The sequence below is a fragment of the Dendropsophus ebraccatus genome, chromosome 1, assembly GCF_027789765.1.
Source record: "Dendropsophus ebraccatus isolate aDenEbr1 chromosome 1, aDenEbr1.pat, whole genome shotgun sequence".
Lineage (NCBI taxonomy): Eukaryota > Metazoa > Chordata > Amphibia > Anura > Hylidae > Dendropsophus > Dendropsophus ebraccatus.
The window spans coordinates 145,456,097-145,477,451 of NC_091454.1; the positions used below are offsets into that span (position 1 = coordinate 145,456,097).

General features: G+C 49.7%; 1 protein-coding gene across 4 annotated transcripts in view; it reads left to right on the top strand.

The window, feature by feature from the left end:
* Window positions 1-2,205: 2,205 nt before the first annotated feature.
* SIN3A (SIN3 transcription regulator family member A) overlaps window positions 2,206-21,355 on the top strand; it is a 47,126-nt gene continuing 27,976 nt past the window's right edge. For 3 of the 4 annotated variants that reach the window (XM_069981361.1, XM_069981380.1, XM_069981388.1), the window contains exons 1-4: window positions 2,206-2,326; window positions 16,768-16,979; window positions 17,090-17,266; window positions 17,404-17,510. In XM_069981361.1, coding sequence (XP_069837462.1) covers window positions 16,800-16,979; window positions 17,090-17,266; window positions 17,404-17,510 — 464 coding nt within the window. In that variant the 5' untranslated portion in view covers window positions 2,206-2,326; window positions 16,768-16,799. Of the gene's footprint in view, window positions 2,327-3,381; window positions 3,487-16,767; window positions 16,980-17,089; window positions 17,267-17,403; window positions 17,511-21,355 lie in introns of those variants that run through there. The other variant, XM_069981371.1, reaches the window with a different exon arrangement.

The following is a 21,355-nucleotide window of genomic DNA, read 5'->3' on the forward strand; positions in this document are numbered from 1 at the left end:
GATCGGAGACCGTGGACGACACGACATGCGGTGAGTATAATGCACCACACTTCCGGGTCTAGCGTGGGTGGGGGGAAACACGGGGAAGGGGGCCATTCACAGACATAACATACATTACAAAGTTGTATAACTTTGTAATGTGTGTTATTCTGTGAATAATTTTTTATCGCCGGACAACCCCTTTAAGCAATTTTTCATTTTCTCCGATTAATGATTGCAAACAACCTGAAATTGTTCGATAGTAGTTACACTTGTATACTTTATACTACTTCTGATCCCAGCGGATAAACGATGCGTACATACACCATAAGATTTGCTCACAGTTAACGCTGATTTTATGGTCGGCTCAGAGGATGCAACCAATGATACGCGTATGGCAGATTGATCATTGCCTGCATATACACTGAAAGATTATCACTTAAATCTGAACAATGTAACAATTTTGCCTATCTTAACATGCAGTAGGGCCCTACATAGGCAACTCGCTGCCCTACTCTAAGACCTACTCTAATCCCACTTTAATGGGAAATTATCAGCAGGAAGGTGTCTACCTGCAAAGGCACTCCAGAAACCAGTATAGTTATGCATATATGAGCATGCTTAGGAGGCAGCGGGTGGGCAGAGGGGGGTGCTCTGTGGGGCGGTGCTCCTAAGGACCTCATTTGAACATGTGCTGAGCATCAAAATGCTCCAAATGGGCAGGACAGACAGAAGAAAGAAGAGCTGGGCTGTAAACATCAGGTAGAGCTTATGGGGGATATTTGCACAAACCTGCTGCTAGTTCCCCTAAAAACAAAGCTTTACATTCTATCCCTTCTGACTTGTTATGGGAGATGACCCCACAAGTAAGGGTATGTTCAAACCAAGCAAATGGGGCAAAATTCTGCAGTGGAACGCTCTGCTGTGGAATCCCACCTGCTTCAGTGTCAGACGGCATCTCTATGAGAAGGCTCACGTGCCCTCCCATAGACATGCCATATGACACTGAAGCAGGTGGGATTCCAGCCCATTTGCTCAGTGTGAACACACCCCAATATATAGAGGATACATGTTATTTCCTAAAGGACAATGGGGGAGATTTATCAAACATGGTGTAAAGTGAAACTGGCTCAGTTGCCCCTAGCAACCAATCAGATTCCTCCTTTCATTCTTCACAAACTCTTTGGAAAATGAAAGGTCGAATCTGATTGGTTACTAGGAACAACTGAGCCAGTTTCATTTTACACCATGTTTGATAAACCTCCCCCAATGTCTCTAGCCTATCCTGTTCCAGGTGTAAAGACACAGGATCCCATTGGTCAAATCCCAAGCACAGCAGCAGGTACCCTGCCCACTGGCCAAAGACTAGGTTATATTTCAGCCTTGGCTAATAAAACCATTGTGTACACATGCTTAGCACCTGATACCGCATCTTCTGGAGAAGCTCACGTTTTTTACTACAAATCCAACAATTCTCTTATGCCATGAGGAGATATTAAAGGGGTACTCCAGCCATTCCCATACCGTGCTGGGGCAGCACTAAGCCTAATACACAGCTTCTCTCCCCATCGTTGTGGGGCTCCTGGCAGTTCTCCCCATCCACCAGTGCGCGCCCCAGCTGCCAGACAGAATTCCACCACAGGTTTTACAGATATTTCCTATGCACGGTATACAGAGGGCAGCACATAGTATACACGTCTCTCACACACTACTATGCCAGGCTCACTGCTCTGCCTATGAGGTGAACCCTCCCCCGACGCGGCCTCTCTAGTGTCGCCGTCCCCTACTGCGACCCAGTGACCCCAGTTTGAACAAAAGTTCTCCATGTTCCTATTAGACCCCCCCCCCCCCCCTTCGGTCACCGTCCTGCGCTCATCCCTCCCGCCCGAGCCTCTGAGCTCTCACCAGCCTGCGCTCCTTTCTTATAGCAAGTAAACACCACCCGGGGGCGTGTCCTATTAGTCGCAGCCTCCCATGCCACGCCCCTCAATCTGGATAGCAACCACTAACCATGGAAGGAGGCGGGCCACTATGTCTGATTGACGTACACTAATGGGCGGGGCTTCTCTTTTCATTCCATTGACGGCCATTTTCCGCTTGCGCTTGCTCACTACAGCCCAGGCTTGGGGGGCGGAGTCTAAAGCCCCGCCTACGTCCCCAGTCGCTGAGCGCTTTGTCTCGATAACTTATTGGTCCGCAGGTTTGATGGGCGTTTGTAGATAGCCAATACGCTGTCGCGCACGGTGGCGCCCTGTGCTGGGTGTCGGAGGCGGGATTTCCCCGTGACAGAGAGAAACGGGTGGACGTTTACCGGAGACCGGAACCGAGCGGTTAATCGTTGAGTGAGGTAAGGCGTAGTGTGCGCGACGGGGTGTGGAGGCTAGAGTAGGTGATGGGCGGGTCCGGTACGCGTGGAGACCTGGTGGGCACACTCGTGGGGTCTGCAAGGTGGCAGATGTCCGGGTGGTGGTGGTGGTGGCGGCGGCGGCGGCGGTGCTGTGCGGGCAGAGACATGTCCGGGCTGTGCTGGGGGCTGCACGGCGGCTCATGTGTAACGTACAGAGGAGGCGGGCGGAGGAGGGTGACCGAGGCTGCTCCACTACACCGTGCTGGGGGCAGCCCCGGTGTTCCGGGCTCCAGCACATGGGGAGCCGGCCATATGCTGCCGCACAACCGGGTCCGGGCGTCCTCCAGGGGCCCCGCATGTGGTGCCCGTCAGCTCCCGTACACCCTCCCCCTCAGCTTCCGCAGCGTGCCGGGCATTGTGTGATCGCGGACGTCCGCCTGTATACCCGGGGCTGTACTGCCCGCTATGGGAGCTGTGATGGCGAGCGGCCCCGGCCTTACACGGCTCTATATACATACATATATATATATATATACAGGAGCCGGTGACCCTGGAGTCACCCTGCTCCTCAGCCGCCTCTAATAAGCGCAGCAGCTGTTATATACACGCCTCTCCCCGGGTCACCCCGGCCCCCGTAGGCTGTTGTGCGGACAGTGAGACCCTGCAGCCGCCACCATCACCACCCACTGCTGCTCTCCGGCCTGGGCTCCCTTTTTTACCATGTAAACACGACATGAAGGGGTGTGTCCAATGCCGGGGGGGGGCGTGGATCTCAGTGGTTCGCTCTACCCAGTTTAAGGCCACGCCCAACTCAGGGCATCGCATCCAATAGTCCAAGGAAGGGGCGGGGTTATTCATGTGATTGACGTAGGATTAGGGGCGGGACATTCCTTTTCATTCCATTGACGGCCATTTTCCGTTCGCGCTTGCCTTGTAGAGCTTCGATACGGGGGGCGTGGTCTATGGCTCCGCCCTTATTACCTCCCTTGTGGTTTTGGCCATGTAGTTTATTGGGTGGCCCGTGTGATGGACGTATGTGGCTGTCCAATAAGCTGTCGCGTCCAGTCAGAGGTGTCGGAGGCGGGATTTCCCCCTGTGACAGAGGAGGACGGGTGGACGTTTACCGGAGACCGGAACAGAGCGGATAATCCTGGTGTTAGGTACAATAGACTGGGAGGCGGTGCTGGACGGGCGCCCTCAGGGGTTTGGCGGGGTCTGGGGGGAGGGAAGCGGCTCGGCTCTCATCTGCTCCTTGCTGAGGATCGGCGACGGGCTGAGATCGCGGCGCTCGCGGTGATGTCCGGGCAGAGCGGACGGTTCTGGAGGCAGAGGGCATTGTATTCCGGGGGCGGTGTGATGGGGTGACTAGGGTGCTGCCCCCGGAGAGGTGCTGGCAGGTCCCGCTGTGTGAGGAGGAGCAGGGGGGGCGCAGGGCTCTTCTCCCCCGGGGACTGCTTGTATCCCGGCCCCTCTATCCCATGTGCTGGTGGGAGAGACTGCTGCAGCACATAGTGCCAGTGTACATACTACTACTGCGGGGGGCCCGGCCAGGAGATCTCCAGTGTACATATTACTACTGCGGGGGGGGGGGGGGGGGGCCCGGCCAGGAGATCTCCAGTGTACATACTACTACTGCTGGGGGGCACCGTGCAGTGTGAGGGGGGCCCGGCCAGGAGATCTCCAGTGTACATACTACTGCTGGGGGGCACTGTGCAGTGTAAGGGGGGCCCGGCCAGGAGCTCTTCAGTGTACATACTACTACTGCGGGGGGGGCACTGTGCAGTGTGAGGGGGGCCCGGCCAGGAGCTCCCCAGTGTACATACTACTACTGCGGGGGGCCCGGCCAGGAGATCTCCAGTGTACATATTACTACTGCGGGGGGGGGGGGGCAGTGTGAGGGGGGCCCGGCCAGGAGCTCTCCAGTGTACATACTACTGCTGGGGGGGCACCGTGCAGTGTGAGGGGGGCCCGGCCAGGAGATCTCCAGTGTACATGCTACTGCTGGGGGGGCACCGTGCAGTGTGAGGGGGGCCCGGCCAGGAGATCTCCAGTGTACATACTACTGTTGGGGACCACCGTGCAGTGTGAGGGGGGCCCGGCCAGGAGATCTCCAGTGTACATACTACTGTTGGGGACCACCGTGCAGTGTGAGGGGGGCCCGGCCAGGAGATCTCCAGTGTACATACTACTGTTGGGGACCACCGTGCAGTGTGAGGGGGGCCCGGCCAGGAGCTCTCCAGTGTACATATTGCTGGGGGGGCACCGTGCAGTGTGAGGGGGGCCCGGCCAGGAGCTCTCCAGTGTACATACTACTGCTGGGGGGGCACCGTGCAGTGTGAGGGGGGCCCAGCCAGGAGCTCTCCAGTGTACATACTACTGCTGGGGGGGCACCGTGCAGTGTGAGGGGGGCCCGGCCAGGAGCTCTCCAGTGTACATACTACTGCTGGGGGGGCACTGTGCAGTGTGAGGGGGGCCCGGCCAGGAGCTCTCCAGTGTACATACTACTGCTGGGGGGCACCGTGCAGTGTAAGGGGGGCTCGGACAGGAGCTCTCCAGTGTACATACTACTGTTGGGGACCACCGTGCAGTGTGAGGGGGGTCCGGCCAGGAGCACTCCCGGTGTACATACTACTGTTGGGGACCACCGTGCAGTGTGAGGGGGACTGGCCAGGAGCCCTCCGCAGTAACCACTCTCCACACATGTTGGATTAGTAGAGAAAAGTCCTTGATTTGTCCTCTTTCATGTTGGGAAAGGGGATCTTTACTTTAGACACCCCCCATTGTAGTGCCCCCCCCCCTCCCAGGCAGAGTGAGGGTCTCGTTACATCTGATGCTGGGCCTGCCTATACGGCTCCATCACCTGTTTACACAGGGCTACATGTGACTGATCAGGATGATTGCACCGTCAGCACAGAGGGGCCAATCAGCTGACACTTATTCATCACATGATCACCAGCCTTTTTACACAGACACCGTAGGAATGAGCATTTTTAGGAGCGCTCTTTGGCCCGATAAGTATTGGAATTTCATAGTGCCCCCATATCAGTGGGCATCCTCTATTAATGCAGAATGTCCTATTGTATATAAGTGGCCTCCCTTATAGTGCCTGACCCACTGCCAGCATCTGCTCCCTACAGGCTCCTCTGTTCTAGACTACTAGGTTAGTGTACGTGTCTCCTATAGCTGTGGCCTGTCTTCACAATTCTTAGGGATTATGGTGGAACCCCCACTGTTAGATCCATGTGCCCCAATTGGACCATTGAATTATTGAAGGCTCTGTTCACAATGTGCAGGGTTTATCAAAGGTCTGTGTGAAATGAAAGCTGGACTCTGATTGGTTGCTATAGGCAACTGCTCCATTATTTCTTTACCCAATGTTTGGTAAATCTCCCATTGTATGTATAATGGAAGCCTCCACACTGTGATGGATATGTTCCCTGACAGACGCAATGGCCTAGATTTATTGAACTGTCTGGTGTTGCCCATAGCAACCAGTCGCAGCTTCTCTTTAATCTCTTGACAAGCTCTGGCAGAGTGAAAGCTGTGATTGGTTTCTGTGGACAAAACCAGACTGTTAAGGTTTCAGGCAGATTGATACATCTGGCTTATTGAATTGTAATGGGGTCTGTCGTGTCCACTATGTTATCCACCAGAACAACAAGCGCAAGTGAGCTAAAACTCAGCTTTTCAAGCATTATGAATACATAATACAGTGGTACCTCGGTTCTCGAACTTAATTGGGTCCGGAAGGCAGTTTGAGAACCAAGCAGTTGGAAAACCGAGCAGTGTCTTCCAATAGGAAATAATGTAAATGTGATTAATTGGTTCCAGAAGCCCCCAATAATCACCTACAATAGTCATTTATTACACTAAGTGCTCAGTATAATCACTACAGTACAGAACAGCACTATACTGCACAGGACATTAAACATAAGAAATGTTCATCAGAACCAGCAATTATAGTACTGTAGTCACCAACTCCTCACCCATCCTTTACTGTATAGCGTCCCCCCCATCCAAGCACTGTAATGTATGGGAGATGGTGGTGCACTGCCTGTACTACTACTGCACTGTATATGCCCTCCAGCAGTCTCATACAGCACTGTACTGTATGTGAAGCTTCACCACTGCTTAAATCGCCAGGGACAACCCACCATCCACGCTCGCAAAAATGTTCAAAAACTAAGCAAAGTTCGAATTCCAAAAACTACTTCTGGGTAAATTTTCGTTCGAATACCAAGCAGTTCGAGTTCCAAAGCGTTCGAAAACCTAGGTATTACTGTATAAGATTTTTTGCAGACTCATACTATGGGGGACTATTGGTCAGGGCGGTGGAGTCTGTAAGCTGCAGCTCCGACTCCTAAATTTTATCAGGACCGACTCCTGTTCCTTCATAAATGGCCAGTCATATACCAGGGGAGTTATTTATCACACTGGCTCAGCAGCTTCTCCCTAATGTCCTACATGATCCTGGGGCGACTTCTGAGGGAATAAAGGAATACTGTATATAAAGCAGCTTCCCCTGTGTGTGCAGTGGATGCAGCCAGTCTCCAGTCTCTATGTCCTGACCTACTCACAGCTAGACTAGATTGACAACCTTCTATGTTTCTAACTAAATATTCACCATACACAAAGACACACTGCTAACAACGCCAGATCCCTGTGATATAGAGCTCAGTCTTAGGCCAAGATTTATCAGCTCTCGGTCAGCGTCTGATCAAGAAACAAACTGCCAAATAGTGACCAACAACTTTTCCCCGACCACCCCCTTTCTAATAGGGCCAGTGTCCTATCAGAATGTTGCTCATAAAATATATTGATGAGCAAAACTTGTAAAATTCATATAGAAACTCAATTCTAAATTTTTTAAAGATTTTTTTTTTTTTTTAAAGCTTGAGTCTCTACATTTTTTCCGACTCCAGCCAAAACTAGCTCCAACTCCACGACTGACTCCACAGTCCTGCTATTGGTCCCTTTACACAGCGCAAGTCCATCATTTAACGATTTTGAAGCGACTGTTTAGTTTTTATGCTGATCAGCGTTTGACGAAGAGTTACATCGTTTGAATTATTCGTTTTTACAATTGTTTCAAAATCTGGTAATAGGAGGGAGCAGAAGTACACAGACTTAGGGTCCTATTTCACAGGCCGAGGAGGGCCCGATCAACGATGTAAACGAGCGCCGATCTGCTAGATTGCCGCTCTTTAATGGGCCTATTCCGCGGCCCGATGATCGTTGAGCGAGGGCTCCAGGGACATCGTTACCGATGTCCTTGCAGCATACATTACCTGTCAGGTCTTCTCCTCCGCTCTGTCTTCCTTCCCGGGTCCCGCGCGCTCTGGCTTCAGAATGGCCTGTCAGTTGACAGGCCGCTCAGCCAATCACAGGCCACGGGGTCCCGGCCTGTGATTGGCTGAGCGCTCCGTCAGCTGACAGGCCATTCTGAAGCCAGAGCGCGCGGGACCCGGGAAGGAAGACAGAGCGGAGGAGAAGACCTGACAGGTAATGTATGATGATGCTGCTTTTCAAATCGTCGGTCGCCCGCCGTGCACCGCTATTCAATCGTAGCGATGCGTGGTGGGGGAACAATGATTTTAGGTCTGGCCCTAAATGAACGATCAGCCGATGACACGATCATCAGCTGATCGTTCTCTCTTTCACAGAGTGATAATCGGCCGAATCGGGCCAAATGGGGCCGATTATCGATACTGTGGAATAGGGCCCTTAGTTATTTAGAAACCAGCAGGATCTTAGGCATGGAGGGAGGCAGAGGACCCTGGACGCTGCATGCAGGGTTGAGTTGGAGGAGAGGCCTGTGTAAGGTGAGGTCCAAATTTCACTTTCAGCCCTACGCCAGGCTAGATGACTGGAATCTATGAAAAAGGGATGCTGAAGGAAGCCTGACGTGCAGCCCGGCTTGGGGCCGATGGCCCAGTTGACGTGTAAGAGCAGGACATAGTCATTTCGAGGCTTTGTTCTGTCCGTTTCCCGGACATGCACTTTTTTGTACAGGATTTAAAAGCTAAGTCTTGGGCTTACTTCAGCATCCTTTTTTTAAAGGTTTCCGGCATCTAGCTGGAAATAAAATGTGGACCTTGCCTTGCAGATAACACCTCTGCTGCCCCACACATTTATTTATTTTATAAACTTTCCAGCACACAGTCCAACAGGCTGTCGGGGGGACCGCAGTGTTACCTGCTTCCCCATCAGCAGCGGTGACCTGTGACTAAGAGCTCCCTTCCCCTTGAGCTTAAAGGAAAAGTCCGGCACTGGTAACAATTTTTTAAAAGGCAGGAGCAGGGGAGGGACCTAATAAACTATCATTACTCACCTGTCCGTGTGTTAATGTCTATATGCTTTCCAGTGGGGGTTCCAAAACCTGTGTTGCTTCACAGGTATGTGGAGGGTGCCCCTGTCGGCTGCTTTTTTTTTTTTTTTTTTTTAAAGGCTCTTAAGGGGTTATTCAGCGCTACAAAAATATGGCCACTTTCCCCCTACTGTTGTCTCCAGTTTGGGTGGGGTTTTGAAACTCCAGTTCCATTGAAGTAAATGGAGCTTAATTGCAAACCACACCTCAACTGGAGACAACAGTAGGGGGGAAAGTAGCCATGTTTTTGTAGCGCAGGATAACCCCTTTAAACTGCATTGGGCCACATGGGTGACATGTTTTTTTGTTTTTCTGTACACAGGCTGCACTGTCAGCTCCTATATGAGAGGTAGAGCCTCTCCAAAAGGGCGGACAAAAAGTAGAATTTGTGATTTTTGGCAAAAAATCAAATCTTGTGTCAGTAACTGGGCAAATAAATAAATAATTAGATTAATTGCCCAGCCCCCCCCCCCCCCCCCCACACACACACACATATCTACATATATACAAATCTATATGCTTGGAACCTTGGTGGGTCCTGACTTTTTGCAGATACACAGTATATAAATGCTTATCTAATCTGACTAACCCAATAAACAATACAAATCTCCTATGACTTCTGTTTAGGTAATGTAGTGATCTGCTTATTCAGATCTCAGTAGCAAGTCAGGTGACAGCTATTGGAGCTTTGTCTCTTCCCACTAAATGGAATAGTGGAGTTGCAGTCACTACCCACATGTCAGAGGTTAGTATTGGTCCAGGTCTGGGTGCTGAGAACCCCCTCGCATCTGTGCGCGCTGTGCCTCCTCGTTTCCCTCTCATTGCTAATGCAGTGGTGGACAGAGTCATAATGGAGCCATGTGGAACTTCCGATAAGCATGTCTACCGGAAGGTCCATGGGCTCCCATTATAGTTCAGTCCACTGCTGCTTTAGCAGAGAGACAGCAATGTGGAGGCAGAGCGCGCACAGATGCACAGGGTTTTAGTACCCAGACCCAACCAGTATAAATCTCTGACATGTCAGAAGTTTAGTAATATGATAGGTAACCTTTAAGCATTTGACTTTTATTTTTATAGTGTATTTCCCCTCAGAAGTGTCTCTTATTACACACTGACATCACTAGGAATTCTCACTTGGAGGTTTATTGGGTCCCAGTATTTGGACTCTTCCCCGTCCTCCAGTAGTCACTCAGTTCATGTGTGCTGAAGATGCTGGGGGCTGCCTTCTTAATGCTGATTGGGGATCGCTCAGGCTACACTGAGGATCTCCTGTCACTTAGAATGACATTACTAAGCATCATTGACTGGTTTAGATTAGGCTAGCTGCTGTACAAATGAAGAAACCCTACCTGTAGTATTGAGCCATGTTGTCATTGAATATTTTCTACCTATATTTCTAGAAAGATCTGATTCTACTACATGGCTGCCTTTCCATCTTCAATGAACTGTGGAGCCAGTTTTCAGCTGATCAGCTCAACCATGACAATCTGGTTACGGTGGATGTGCTGTCAGACATCCAGACCCCTCAGCGCAGTTGTCTGAAGGCTTATCCCTAGTATAGAAACATAGAGGATTGTCAGCAGAAAAAGACCTCTGGTCTGTCTAGTCTGCCACTTATTATTTTCTTTATTATTCTCTTAAGATAGATATGTTTATCCCAGGCATGTTTACATCCAGTTATTGTAGATTTACCTACCACATCTGCTGGAAGCTTGTTCCAAGTATCTACTACTCTTTCAGTTCAGTAATGTTTTCGCATGTTGCTTCTGATCTTCCCCCTAACAGATTGTGGCCCCTTGTTCTTGTGTTTATTTATTTATTTTTTGTCAAAGACACTTCCCTGCTGAACTTTATTTAGTCCTTGGGTATCTTTAGCACAATACAGAACTGAACCTTGTAGCGGTACGTTCGCACATCTTTATTAAAATACATGTAACTGGTTGCATATGATGATGATGTAACTGGTTGCATAGGCACCTTGTTTGTATACATTGTAACTTTCTTGTAGAGATGAGTGAAACTATAGTAAATGTGACCAATACAGAGTATGACAGCTTGGTTACATAGATTAGTGCTGCTCCCACAGTCTAACTGCCCAGAAATGGGGGACAGTCTGAGCTCTCTTATCCATCTTTCCCAGGCAGCTGAAGCACTTTGGAAACTGCACTAATTTATGCAGACTAAACAATCAATGGCTGAGCAGGCGGTTTTCATACATTTACTGTAGTTACTTCTCTCTGCTCACTTGCCATTAGCAACATGAGGAAGGCGCAGTCTTGTGTTATGTTCACATATACTTAAATTGAACCCAGGGGAAGGTTAGCAGGGTGGAGGTTGTAAATACGGTGGCTTTCTACCCTTGGGGTGGTCTTGTAGCCCTAAGCCCAACTCTCCACCTGCCTACACTTGCAGGGCACCTCCATATGAAAATACATCAGTGATGTCACTCACTGCAGAGCACCATTATGTATAATCATCAGGGGGCTGTTGATATGAGGTTGAGGGGGCATGAATTGAACTCTGGTGTTAATATAAGAAAGTGTTTGAATTACCCTGTGGGTGGGAATATGAGGCTTAGGGGGCATGAATCCAGCTGTGGTGTCAATATGAACTGAGGGGACATGAATTAGGCCAAAGGGTGGTGTTGGTATGGGGCTAAAGGGATATGAAGATGACTCGAGGGGGGGGGGTTCGGGTGAATCGGGCTCAGGGGGTGTGAACATGGGGCTTCAGGGGGTAAGACTCTCAGGAAATCAGCTAAGGGCACCCTTATATCACATCTTCTACAAAGGCATATGGTGCCTTTAATGTGTAATATGGCATTCTAGTAGGGCTGGGCGATATTGGCCAAAATCAATATCGCGGTTTATCGCACACGTAGCCGCGGTAACGATAATTGAACGATAATTCTGACACGCCCCTTTTGTAAGCCACACCCCTTTTGCAAGCCACACCTACTTGCCATGCCAAAGTGGCAATATTTTGATTCACAAAAGTGAAAAAAATAATAACTCACTTAGCAGCAACACAAGGCAGAGCCATTTAGTGCATACTAGTTATTACAGTATAGGGGCACAGTATAGGGGCACGGCGCACAGTATAGGCACAGTATAGGGGCACGGCGCACAGTATATGCACAGTATAGGGGCACGGCGCACAGTATACTGTATGCACAGTATAGGGGCATGGCGCACAGTATATGCACAGTATAGGGGCACGGCGCACAGTATTGGGGCATGGCACACAGCATAGGCACAGTATAGGGGCACAGCGCACAGTATAGGGGCACGGCGCACAGTATAGGGGCATGGCGCACAGTATATGCACAGTATAGGGGCACGGCGCACAGTATTGGGGCATGGCGCACAGCATAGGCACAGTATAGGGGCACGGCGCACAGTATAGGGGCACGGTGCACAGTATAGGGGCACGGCGCACAGTATATGCACAGTATAGGGGCACGGCGCACAGTATATGCACAGTATAGGGGCACAGCGCACAGTATATGCACAGTATAGGGGCACGGCGCACAGTATATGCACAGTATAGGGGCACGTCGCACAGTATATGCACAGTATAGGGGCACGGCGCACAGTATATGCACAGTATAGGGGCACGGCGCACAGTATTTGGGCACAGTATTTGGGCACAGTATATGCACAGTATAGGGGCAAGGCGCACAGTATATGCACAGTATTGGGGCACGGCGCACAGTATATGCACAGTATAGGGGCACAGCAAAGTATTTGGGCACAGTATAGGGGCACAGCACAGTATTTGGGCACAGTATAGGGGCACGGCGCACAGTATATGCTCAGTATAGGGGCACAGCGCAGTATATGCTCAGTATAGGGGCACAGCGCAGTATATGCACAGTATAGGGGCACAGCACAGTATTTGGGCACAGTATAGGGGCACGGCGCACAGTATATGCACAGTATTGAGGCATGGCGCACAGTATATGCACAGTATTGGGGCACAGCAAAGTATTTGGGCACAGTATAGGGGCACAGCACAGTATATGCACAGTATAGGGGCACGGCGCACAGTATATGCACAGTATAGGGGCACAGCAAAGTATTTGGGCACAGTATAGGGGCACGGCGCACAGTATATGCTCAGTATAGGGGCACAGCGCAGTATATGCTCAGTATAGGGGCACAGCGCAGTATATGCACAGTATAGGGGCACAGCACAGTATTTGGGCACAGTATAGGGGCACGGCGCACAGTATATGCACAGTATTGAGGCATGGCGCACAGTATATGCACAGTATTGGGGCACAGCAAAGTATTTGGGCACAGTATAGGGGCACAGCACAGTATATGCACAGTATAGGGGCACGGCGCACAGTATATGCACAGTATAGGGGCACGGCGCACAGTATATGCACAGTATAGGGGCACAGCGCAGTATATGCACAGTATAGGGGCACAGCGCAGTATATGCACAGTATAGGGGCACAGCACAGTATTTGGGCACTTACAGCTCCTGCAGACACCAGGGACAGGCTGAGGGCAAACAGCAGCTCCAGCACCTGGGCACTGGGCACATACAAGGAGAAGAGGATCTGCAGGGGCTGGCAGCTGCTTCCTTCCTGCGGGGTAGTGACAGCTCTAGATCGCAGTACCATCTTCTACAGGTTCTCTCCCTTGGGCTACTCCCGCTCTCCGCGCTCTGATGGGACAGGTGCTGGGTGGGGAGGGGCTCTGATTGGACAGGCAGGGACGGATGCATGGAGAAGGGCATAGCGCGTTCTGATGGGACAGGCCGAGTGGGGAAGCATGACGCGCTCTGTCGGGCAGGAGGGGGTGCGCTCTGTCATGCCGCGCACGGAGATGGGGGGGAGGCGCGCTGTCATGCCGGGCTCTGAAGTATGGGCATCCCTGCACAGACGGCACACGGGGTGGGGGGTCGCGCTCTGTCGTGCTGGGTGCAGAGGGGGGCGCTCTGTCATGTCGGCCTCCCTGCACAGAGAGCACACTAATTCACTGCTCACGGCTCAGGCGGGGAAAGCGTGAAAATACCGCACATACCGTCCTGGCAATGTTGAGGTCGGTTAACCGACGCCAGAGACGGTATCGGTATTTTCACGGTATACCGCCCAGCCCTACATTCTAGTGTGCTGTTTTTATTAATGAACTGTTTTCTTAATATGTAAATTAGGCTATTTGGTGCATCTGTACTGCACCCCTCAACGCACCAACACAGCTGCCCTAACCAGGGCATTCTCATCCCTTTTCTAAATAGAGTTTACACCTATGTTCGGAGCATAGGTAAAATAAAATAACCCTGTTGGAATCAGGGCATTGTAGGCTACAGAATGATATAAATAGGTAAAAAAAAAATACCGATAATGGAGTGAGTAGTAGGAAGACATTAGATGTTACTCTGTGCATTTAAGTTCAGGTTTATGATCATTCCTTCACATAGCATGTAATAAAATACCAACAGGGCTCTGGTTGTCATTGTACCAAATAGTATAATTTGGCTCCTAAATGGTTGAAGTTAGAAATTAAAGGGCTAGTGCGGCGTTTAACTTCTATTCCCTAAATAACACACATTACAAAGTTATACAACTTTGTAATGTGTGTTATTCAAGTGAATGGCCCCCTTCCCCGTGTTCCCCACCACCTCGAAAGTTATGCTCAGCCAATCGCGGCTGAACAGCTGATGACGCGACAGAGGGGGGCCAGCACGAGGGACGGCTGGAGCGGGCCCGGGTCGGCAGAGAATACGTAAGCATAATGCGCCACATTTCCGGGGTGGGGGGAACATGGGGAAGGGGGCCATTCACTTAAATAACACACATTACAAAGTTGTATAACTTTGTAATGTGTGTTATTTAGTAAGTAAAAGTTAAACGCCGCACTACCCCTTTAAAAGCACTCCGGTCAATGTAAACCAGTATGTAATATGCAGCCGTGCTCCCTCTAGTGGCAGCTGCAGGCAGGACAATACAGTCTAGTATAAATGCTTTCTTCACTTATAGTTTGGCCCTTATAGTTTGGCCCTTAGATCTTTACACAGATAGAAGAGCCACATCCCCTTCTCTAGACATGTTTTAGAGCTGTCTAATGAGGTGCAGTGTGTCTAAAACACAGAAAAAAACCTGGTGTTTTTCATCACACTGTTTTTTGAGCGACAATTTCTAGTGCATTTTGCTTACTTTTCCTGTGCCTTCAGCTATGAGATGTACACCTCAGTCTCTGTTAAATTACATGGAGCCTACCAGTGTGTTAATGATGGTAGTTTTAGCCTGGTTTGCTAAGTGTTGAACTATAATGAATTTTAGCTGTTAAACAAAATCTGTCAGCCATATTTTCTACTAGGACCTGTAGACACTAATGGATTGCTGTTAGGGCATAATAGCAAATCTTTACCATTGGTGGTTGCACACAACTCTGCTCCTCCTACCTGACACTTGGCTGAGAAAATAAAAAGGCTGTTTTATAGGTTTGGCAACCGCCATCAGCCCCAAGAAAGGTATAGTTTGGTTTAATACCCTAGCAGCTCTTAGCAGCAGATAAAGCTGTTTCCTTTGAAGGGGAACTATAAGCAGGTTAGAGAAATATAACCTGCTCATACCCCTCTATTGTGCACGGGGCTCCGAGGAGGAAGGTATGTCTTATATCTTTCTCCTCAGCACTGTTCCCGTGCTTTTAGCAGTGTAATCCTCAATCCATAGCGCCAAGGTGGCCTGCTTCTTCTCATAATAATCAATGGAGTAGACGGTCCAGATTAGCGATATGGGGACTGGGCAGTGCTTCGTACCAAGGATTACACTGCTAACAGCACGGGAACATCGCTAAGGATGTAGGTAAGAGACTTGCCTTTCTCCTCGGCACCCTGTGTGCAATAGATTCGTTTAACCTGCTGATAGTTCCCCTTCTACTTAAAATTTAATTTTAATATGTTGCTGGCCTTGGTAAGAACATAACAAACATGCTGTTCTTCCCTTTCTGCGTTCCACTGGTGTCCTCTTACATCATCTTCGGGTCATGGCTAAACAAACCACCCGCCACTTCCGAGACGGACCCATCTCCTTGGCTGCGACACTGTCCTGTCCCAGTCAGTGATTGGCTGAGCAAGCTGTCACTGCCAGATGGGTCCATTTTGGAAGCAGAGGTAAGATCGTTCAGCTATGGCCCGAAGATGATGTAGGAGGACACCAGGGGAGCGCTGAAAGGGAAGAATAGTTATGTTCTGCGTCTGGACAGCAACATATTAAAGGTTAATTCTGAGCTGAATACCCCTTTAACTGGGTGTGTTGTATTCCTGGGTGATAGACTGCCACTCCTGATGACTACTGTGCATAGTCAGTGGTACTGTTTCTGTCGGTGGTAGAAGGCTGGGGGAGACTGGAGCCCAGTAATACGTCCTTAAGTGGTCATACACCTTTAGGAGCTGTCTGTAGTATGTGCCTACGGCATGTAGCTGTTCCCCCACAGCTGCTGCATGATTGTCAGCTTCACAACTGTAAGTAAAGACTATATTAGTATGGGATTACACTTGCATGGGAGCTCAGTTCTGGGGTTCGATCGCAGATTTAGTTATTCTTGCACAATGGATACAAACAGATTTCAGTGGATCCAGAGAAGTTTCATTGACTTACCTAGGGTATGTCTAGTTTGATCTGGCGTCTGTTTAAGTTAGCAGGGTTTGTTTGCAGTGTTTATCTAGTAAGATCCTGCAAAATAGGTGAAATCCACAATGGAGCTCTCTGAACAGAGCTGCAGTGCAATGTAAACCTAGCCTTACACGGGGCTATTATCAGCCAATATTGCCCATGTAAAATGCCCTAAGTGATCACCTAAGGAATTTTTTTCAGGCCTAATAATTGTTAGGCCGTGTTCCCACGTTCTGTATTTACGGTCCATGTATGCTACAGACTGGACTAAATCACAACCTTTTGCATAATAATTCATTATGATGCAGCGAGCTCTGAAACAGTTAAAGCGCTGCGCAACTGTACTGACACAGTTGTGTTTATTGTGTTGAACAGCAGTCACATCTTTCAGTTTTCTAGCTAAGCTGGACTTTGAGCTTTTAGATGTTTCTTACACTTTCACAGGAACATCACTGGCACCCGACTATGTTTTCAGGATGAAGCGGAGACTGGATGACCCAGAGCCAGCACCCTACCCACCCCAGGCACGGCGTATCACTGAACCATTTGCTCATCAACACCGTGTCCTTGCTCCAGCCCCTCCTGCTTATGAATCTCAGTCTGATGCCATGCAGCCCGCAGCGGGCATCCAGTACTCTGTGACACCTGGATATCAGGTAAAAATTTAGTTAGGTTTTGTGCTTACAGCTAAAAGCTTTTACTATTTGTACACATTTAACCTATTGCATACTGAGACAGCCTGACTTTTTTTTTTCTTTTTCCTCAGGTTTCCACGGTGCCTCAAAGTTCTGTCAGCCATGGACCAGCAGCTCTGGCAGCAGTACATGGAGCTCATCATCACAACAATCCCGTGCCAGGCCATGGGGGTCCTGGGGTGCAAAGTCACGCACATTCAACCCCACCAGCTGCACCTGCCCAGGGTCAGCAGTTCCAGAGACTAAAGGTACAATAAAATATAACATATATGGCAGTACACGGCATCGTTCTCTGAATTACATTACATTAAGATGTAATGTAAGATGTATTTGCACCCACAATGGAACTTAAAAAAGAAAGAAAACCTTTTTTATTTTGTTTCAGGTGGAAGATGCACTTTCTTACCTGGATCAGGTTAAACTGCAGTTTGGCAGCCAGCCCCAGGTTTACAATGATTTCCTTGACATCATGAAGGAGTTCAAATCTCAGAGGTAAATAGACTAAGACGTCCCTTTTATGTATATACATTTTATGCTTCTTTACTTCATAACAGCTAAGTATAATTGTCTTGTGATAATTACAAAGGCTGCTTGACATTTAAAGCTGAAATATAACCACCTGGCATTAGGAAGGCAGAGCAGTAGGGATCTGTTATTTTTAAAGGGGTTTTCCTATTAGGACAATGACATTCGACATAACATAGATGCAAACAAAAGATTGTTGGCAGAAAAAGACCACCTGAGCTAGGGCTGGGCGATATTGGCCTAAATCAATATCGCGGTTAATCGTACATATATCCACAGTAACGATAATTGAACGATAATTATGACACTCCCCTTTTTGCAAGCCACACCCACTTGGCCGTGCCAAACTGGCAATATTTTGATTCAATAAATCAAAAAATAAATAAGGAACTCACTGAGCAGCAACACAAGACTGTGCCATTTAGTCTATTTAGTCATTATTATCTCAGCAGAGACCTGGACATGTATACAAAGGTATAAAGTTATGTTCACACTACAGATTGTGTATACACAGGTATACAGCTATGTACATACTACAGCTGTAGGAGCAGTGCTGACTTGGAAAGTAATAAACCCTGTTACTGCACAGGATGTCTGCTCTCTAGACCGATAGTAATAATCCTATAACTGTACAGAACAACTGTACAGAGCATTCTCACAAAAGATAATAGTCTGCAGAACTTTTTGCTACTCTCCTTCATTGCAGACCATTGTCCCACATCACTGTCTTATATCCTCCCACATGACAGATCTTTGCAGAACATTTCCCCCCTACAAGGGCACCCTGCAGAGCATACCTATGCAGCACATCTCTGCAGAATATCCTTAACCCCCCCCAGTACAACTCCCTGCAGAGTATTTACTACTTTGGAGAAATCCCCCACAACACCTCTCTGTAGAGCACTGTACCCTTCACAGCACCTCCTGGCATAACATTCCCCCCATGACACCTCTCTGCAGAAGATTCCCCCCACGACACCTCTCTGCAGAAGATTCCCCCTACGACACCTCTCTGCAGAAGATTCCCCCTACGACACCTCTCTGCAGGTTTTACATGGGACAAATATTACCACCTCTCACTATTATCACTACATACTGAATAATGCTACCACTGCTACGGAATAAAATCCACAGTCCAATATCAACAGTGGCCACATAGTGGCATAAATAAGCTCTACACACCATAAGTGATTACAGTGCAGTTACAGCCAATAACTCACAGGAGATGTCTTCTCCAATCGGAGTTGCTCACTTTTTCCCTTCTTCTCCATCCAGCCTGGGCCCCCATGAGGACTTCTCTCAGTAGGATCTGCCAGACAAACAGTTTAGGCTCCTCACTCATGCCCCATCATCCTACACATCTATTTGCTCCATCTATTAACTCATATACTAGTTAGCCCCCCCCTCTGTATCCATATAGTAGTTAGACCGCTGTGTCCCTCATTAAGTAGTTAGACCCTGGGTTTCCAAACTGCGGCCCTCCAGCTGTTGCAAAACTACATTTCCCATCATGCCTGGACAACCAAATCCAAAGCTTTAGTTGTCCAGGCATTATGGGAGTTGTGGTTTCGCAACAGCTGGAGGGCCGCAGTTTGGAGGCCCATGAGTTAGACCCTTCTGTGCCCGCCCCCATATAGTAGTTAGGCCCCTCTGTGCCCCTATATAGTAGTCATACCCCGCTGTGCATCTGTATATTAGTTAGGTCTCCCTGTGCAGGTAGACCCCCTAGTAGGTAGTATCCCCCATGTAGCTATTTCTCCCATTGGTAGTGTCCCTGGTAGGCATCCCCCTGTGATTTACCCCCCTGGAAGTTAATTTCCCCCTATGTAGTCAATTCCTTGGGTAGTTAGCCCCCCTTCTGTAGGTATCTCCTCCATATAGATACCTTTCATGGTAGTTTCCCCCTACAGTTATCTCCCCTGGTAGTTATCCTCCATACTTCCCATGTAGGCATCTCCCTTGGTTAACCCCTTCCTTAATACAGGCTTCCACCTGCAAATTACCTCTCCCCCCCCCCCCATGTAGGCAATCCTGTTAGTTAACCCCCCCCCCCCCCCCCCGTGTAGGCAATCCCATTTAAATTAAAGGGAACCTGCCACCCTGTGGCCCCAGGCAGCAACGGACAGCGATGTGGTAAGTATATTGAGCTTTATTGCAGGGTATGTCTGTTCCTGCTTGGGGCCACAGGGTGACAGGTTCCCTTTAACATCCCCCCCCCCCCCCCAATGTAGGCAATCCCATGTAAATTAACCCCCAGTGCAGGCAATCCCATGTAGATTTGTAAATCCCCCCCCCCCTGTGTAAGCAACCCCATGTAAGTAACCCCCCTCCCCCCATGTGGGCAATCAATTGCATGCAAGTTAATCCCCCACCCTTCGGGCAATCCCATGTAAATTAACCCCCTCTCCCCCATGTAGGCAAGCCTGTTATTTAACCCCCAGTGTAGGTAATCCCATGCAAATTAACCCCCTCTCCTCCATGTAGGCAGTCCCATTAGTTAACACCCAATGTAGGCAATCCCCCCCCCCATATGTAGGCAATCAGTTGTAATTAACCCCCTCCCCAATGAAGCTATCCTCCTCTCTTTCTCCATGTCTGCATCCTCATGTTAAAACAAAATAAAAAACTTTTACTCACCCAACTGCAGCGTCTCCTTCATCCTGCTCTCAGAGTATGAGTGACGTCACTCATGCTCCGAAGCGCTGGGGAGGGAGAGCGGCCTCTTGTGACTGGAGGCAGAATGCTGTCTCCGGACACAAGGGTGATTGGCAGGGTCAAGAGCCAATGGCTCCTGACCTTGTCAATCAAAGCCCAGAATTTAACTGCGAGCGTTCATCAGGAGCGCATGCAGTTAAAGTGACAGGTCCGGAACGCCATTTGCAGCACCCGGCAGGTTCGGGAGGCCGCCAGATGCTGCAAATGATGTGATGTCAGGGGGGCTGGGTCACCCGGGCCCCCTGATGCCGCCAGGCCCCGCAGAGCATTCCCCCACCTGACACCTCTTGCCCGCTTTCACGTGGAGCTCGGGGGGATCCATATCGTGCAGGAATCCCTAACTCCCAGCATCATCTATGGGACAGCATGAAGTGCTGAGGGTCCCGGGCTGCGCTCCCTTCCCTCCATCCTGTCACAGGGGAGGCAGCTGGCGGTGACTTGGGCAGGTTATCCTCCTACCCGACTCAGCCCGCGCAAACACACTCCCCTCCCGGCGGCTTGCATGTGGATTTCCTCGGTCACTGAAGAAGCAGGGGCCGCGGGAGTGCGTGATAGCGTCGCTGCAAGTGCTGCAGCTGTACAGTGGGATCGGGGGCGTAGCGACTCTATCACCCACTCCCGCGGCCCCTGCTTCTTCAGTGACCGAGGAAATCCACATGCAAGCCGCCGGGAGGGGAGTGTGTTTGCGCGGGCTGAGTCGGGTAGGAGGATAACCTGCCCAAGTCACCGCCAGCTGCCTCCCCTGTGACAGGATGGAGGGAAGGGAGCGCAGCCCGGGACCCTCAGCACTTCATGCTGTCCCATAGATGATGCTGGGAGTTAGGGATTCCTGCACGATATGGATCCCCCCGGTCTCTGCTGTCTATGCCACCTGCTCCTTCAGACACTGAGGAGCTCTGTGTGTGAGTGGCCGGAGCGGCTGTAAGTGTTCGTCTGACGGGGAAGGGGGAGGGGTGAAAATACCGCAGATACCGTCGGGCAAAGTTGAGGTCGGTTAACCGACGCCAGTGACGGTATCGGTATTTTCACGGTATACCGCCCAGCCCTAACCTGAGCCATCTAGGCTGCCCCATTAGTATTTTATTATCTTTTATTAT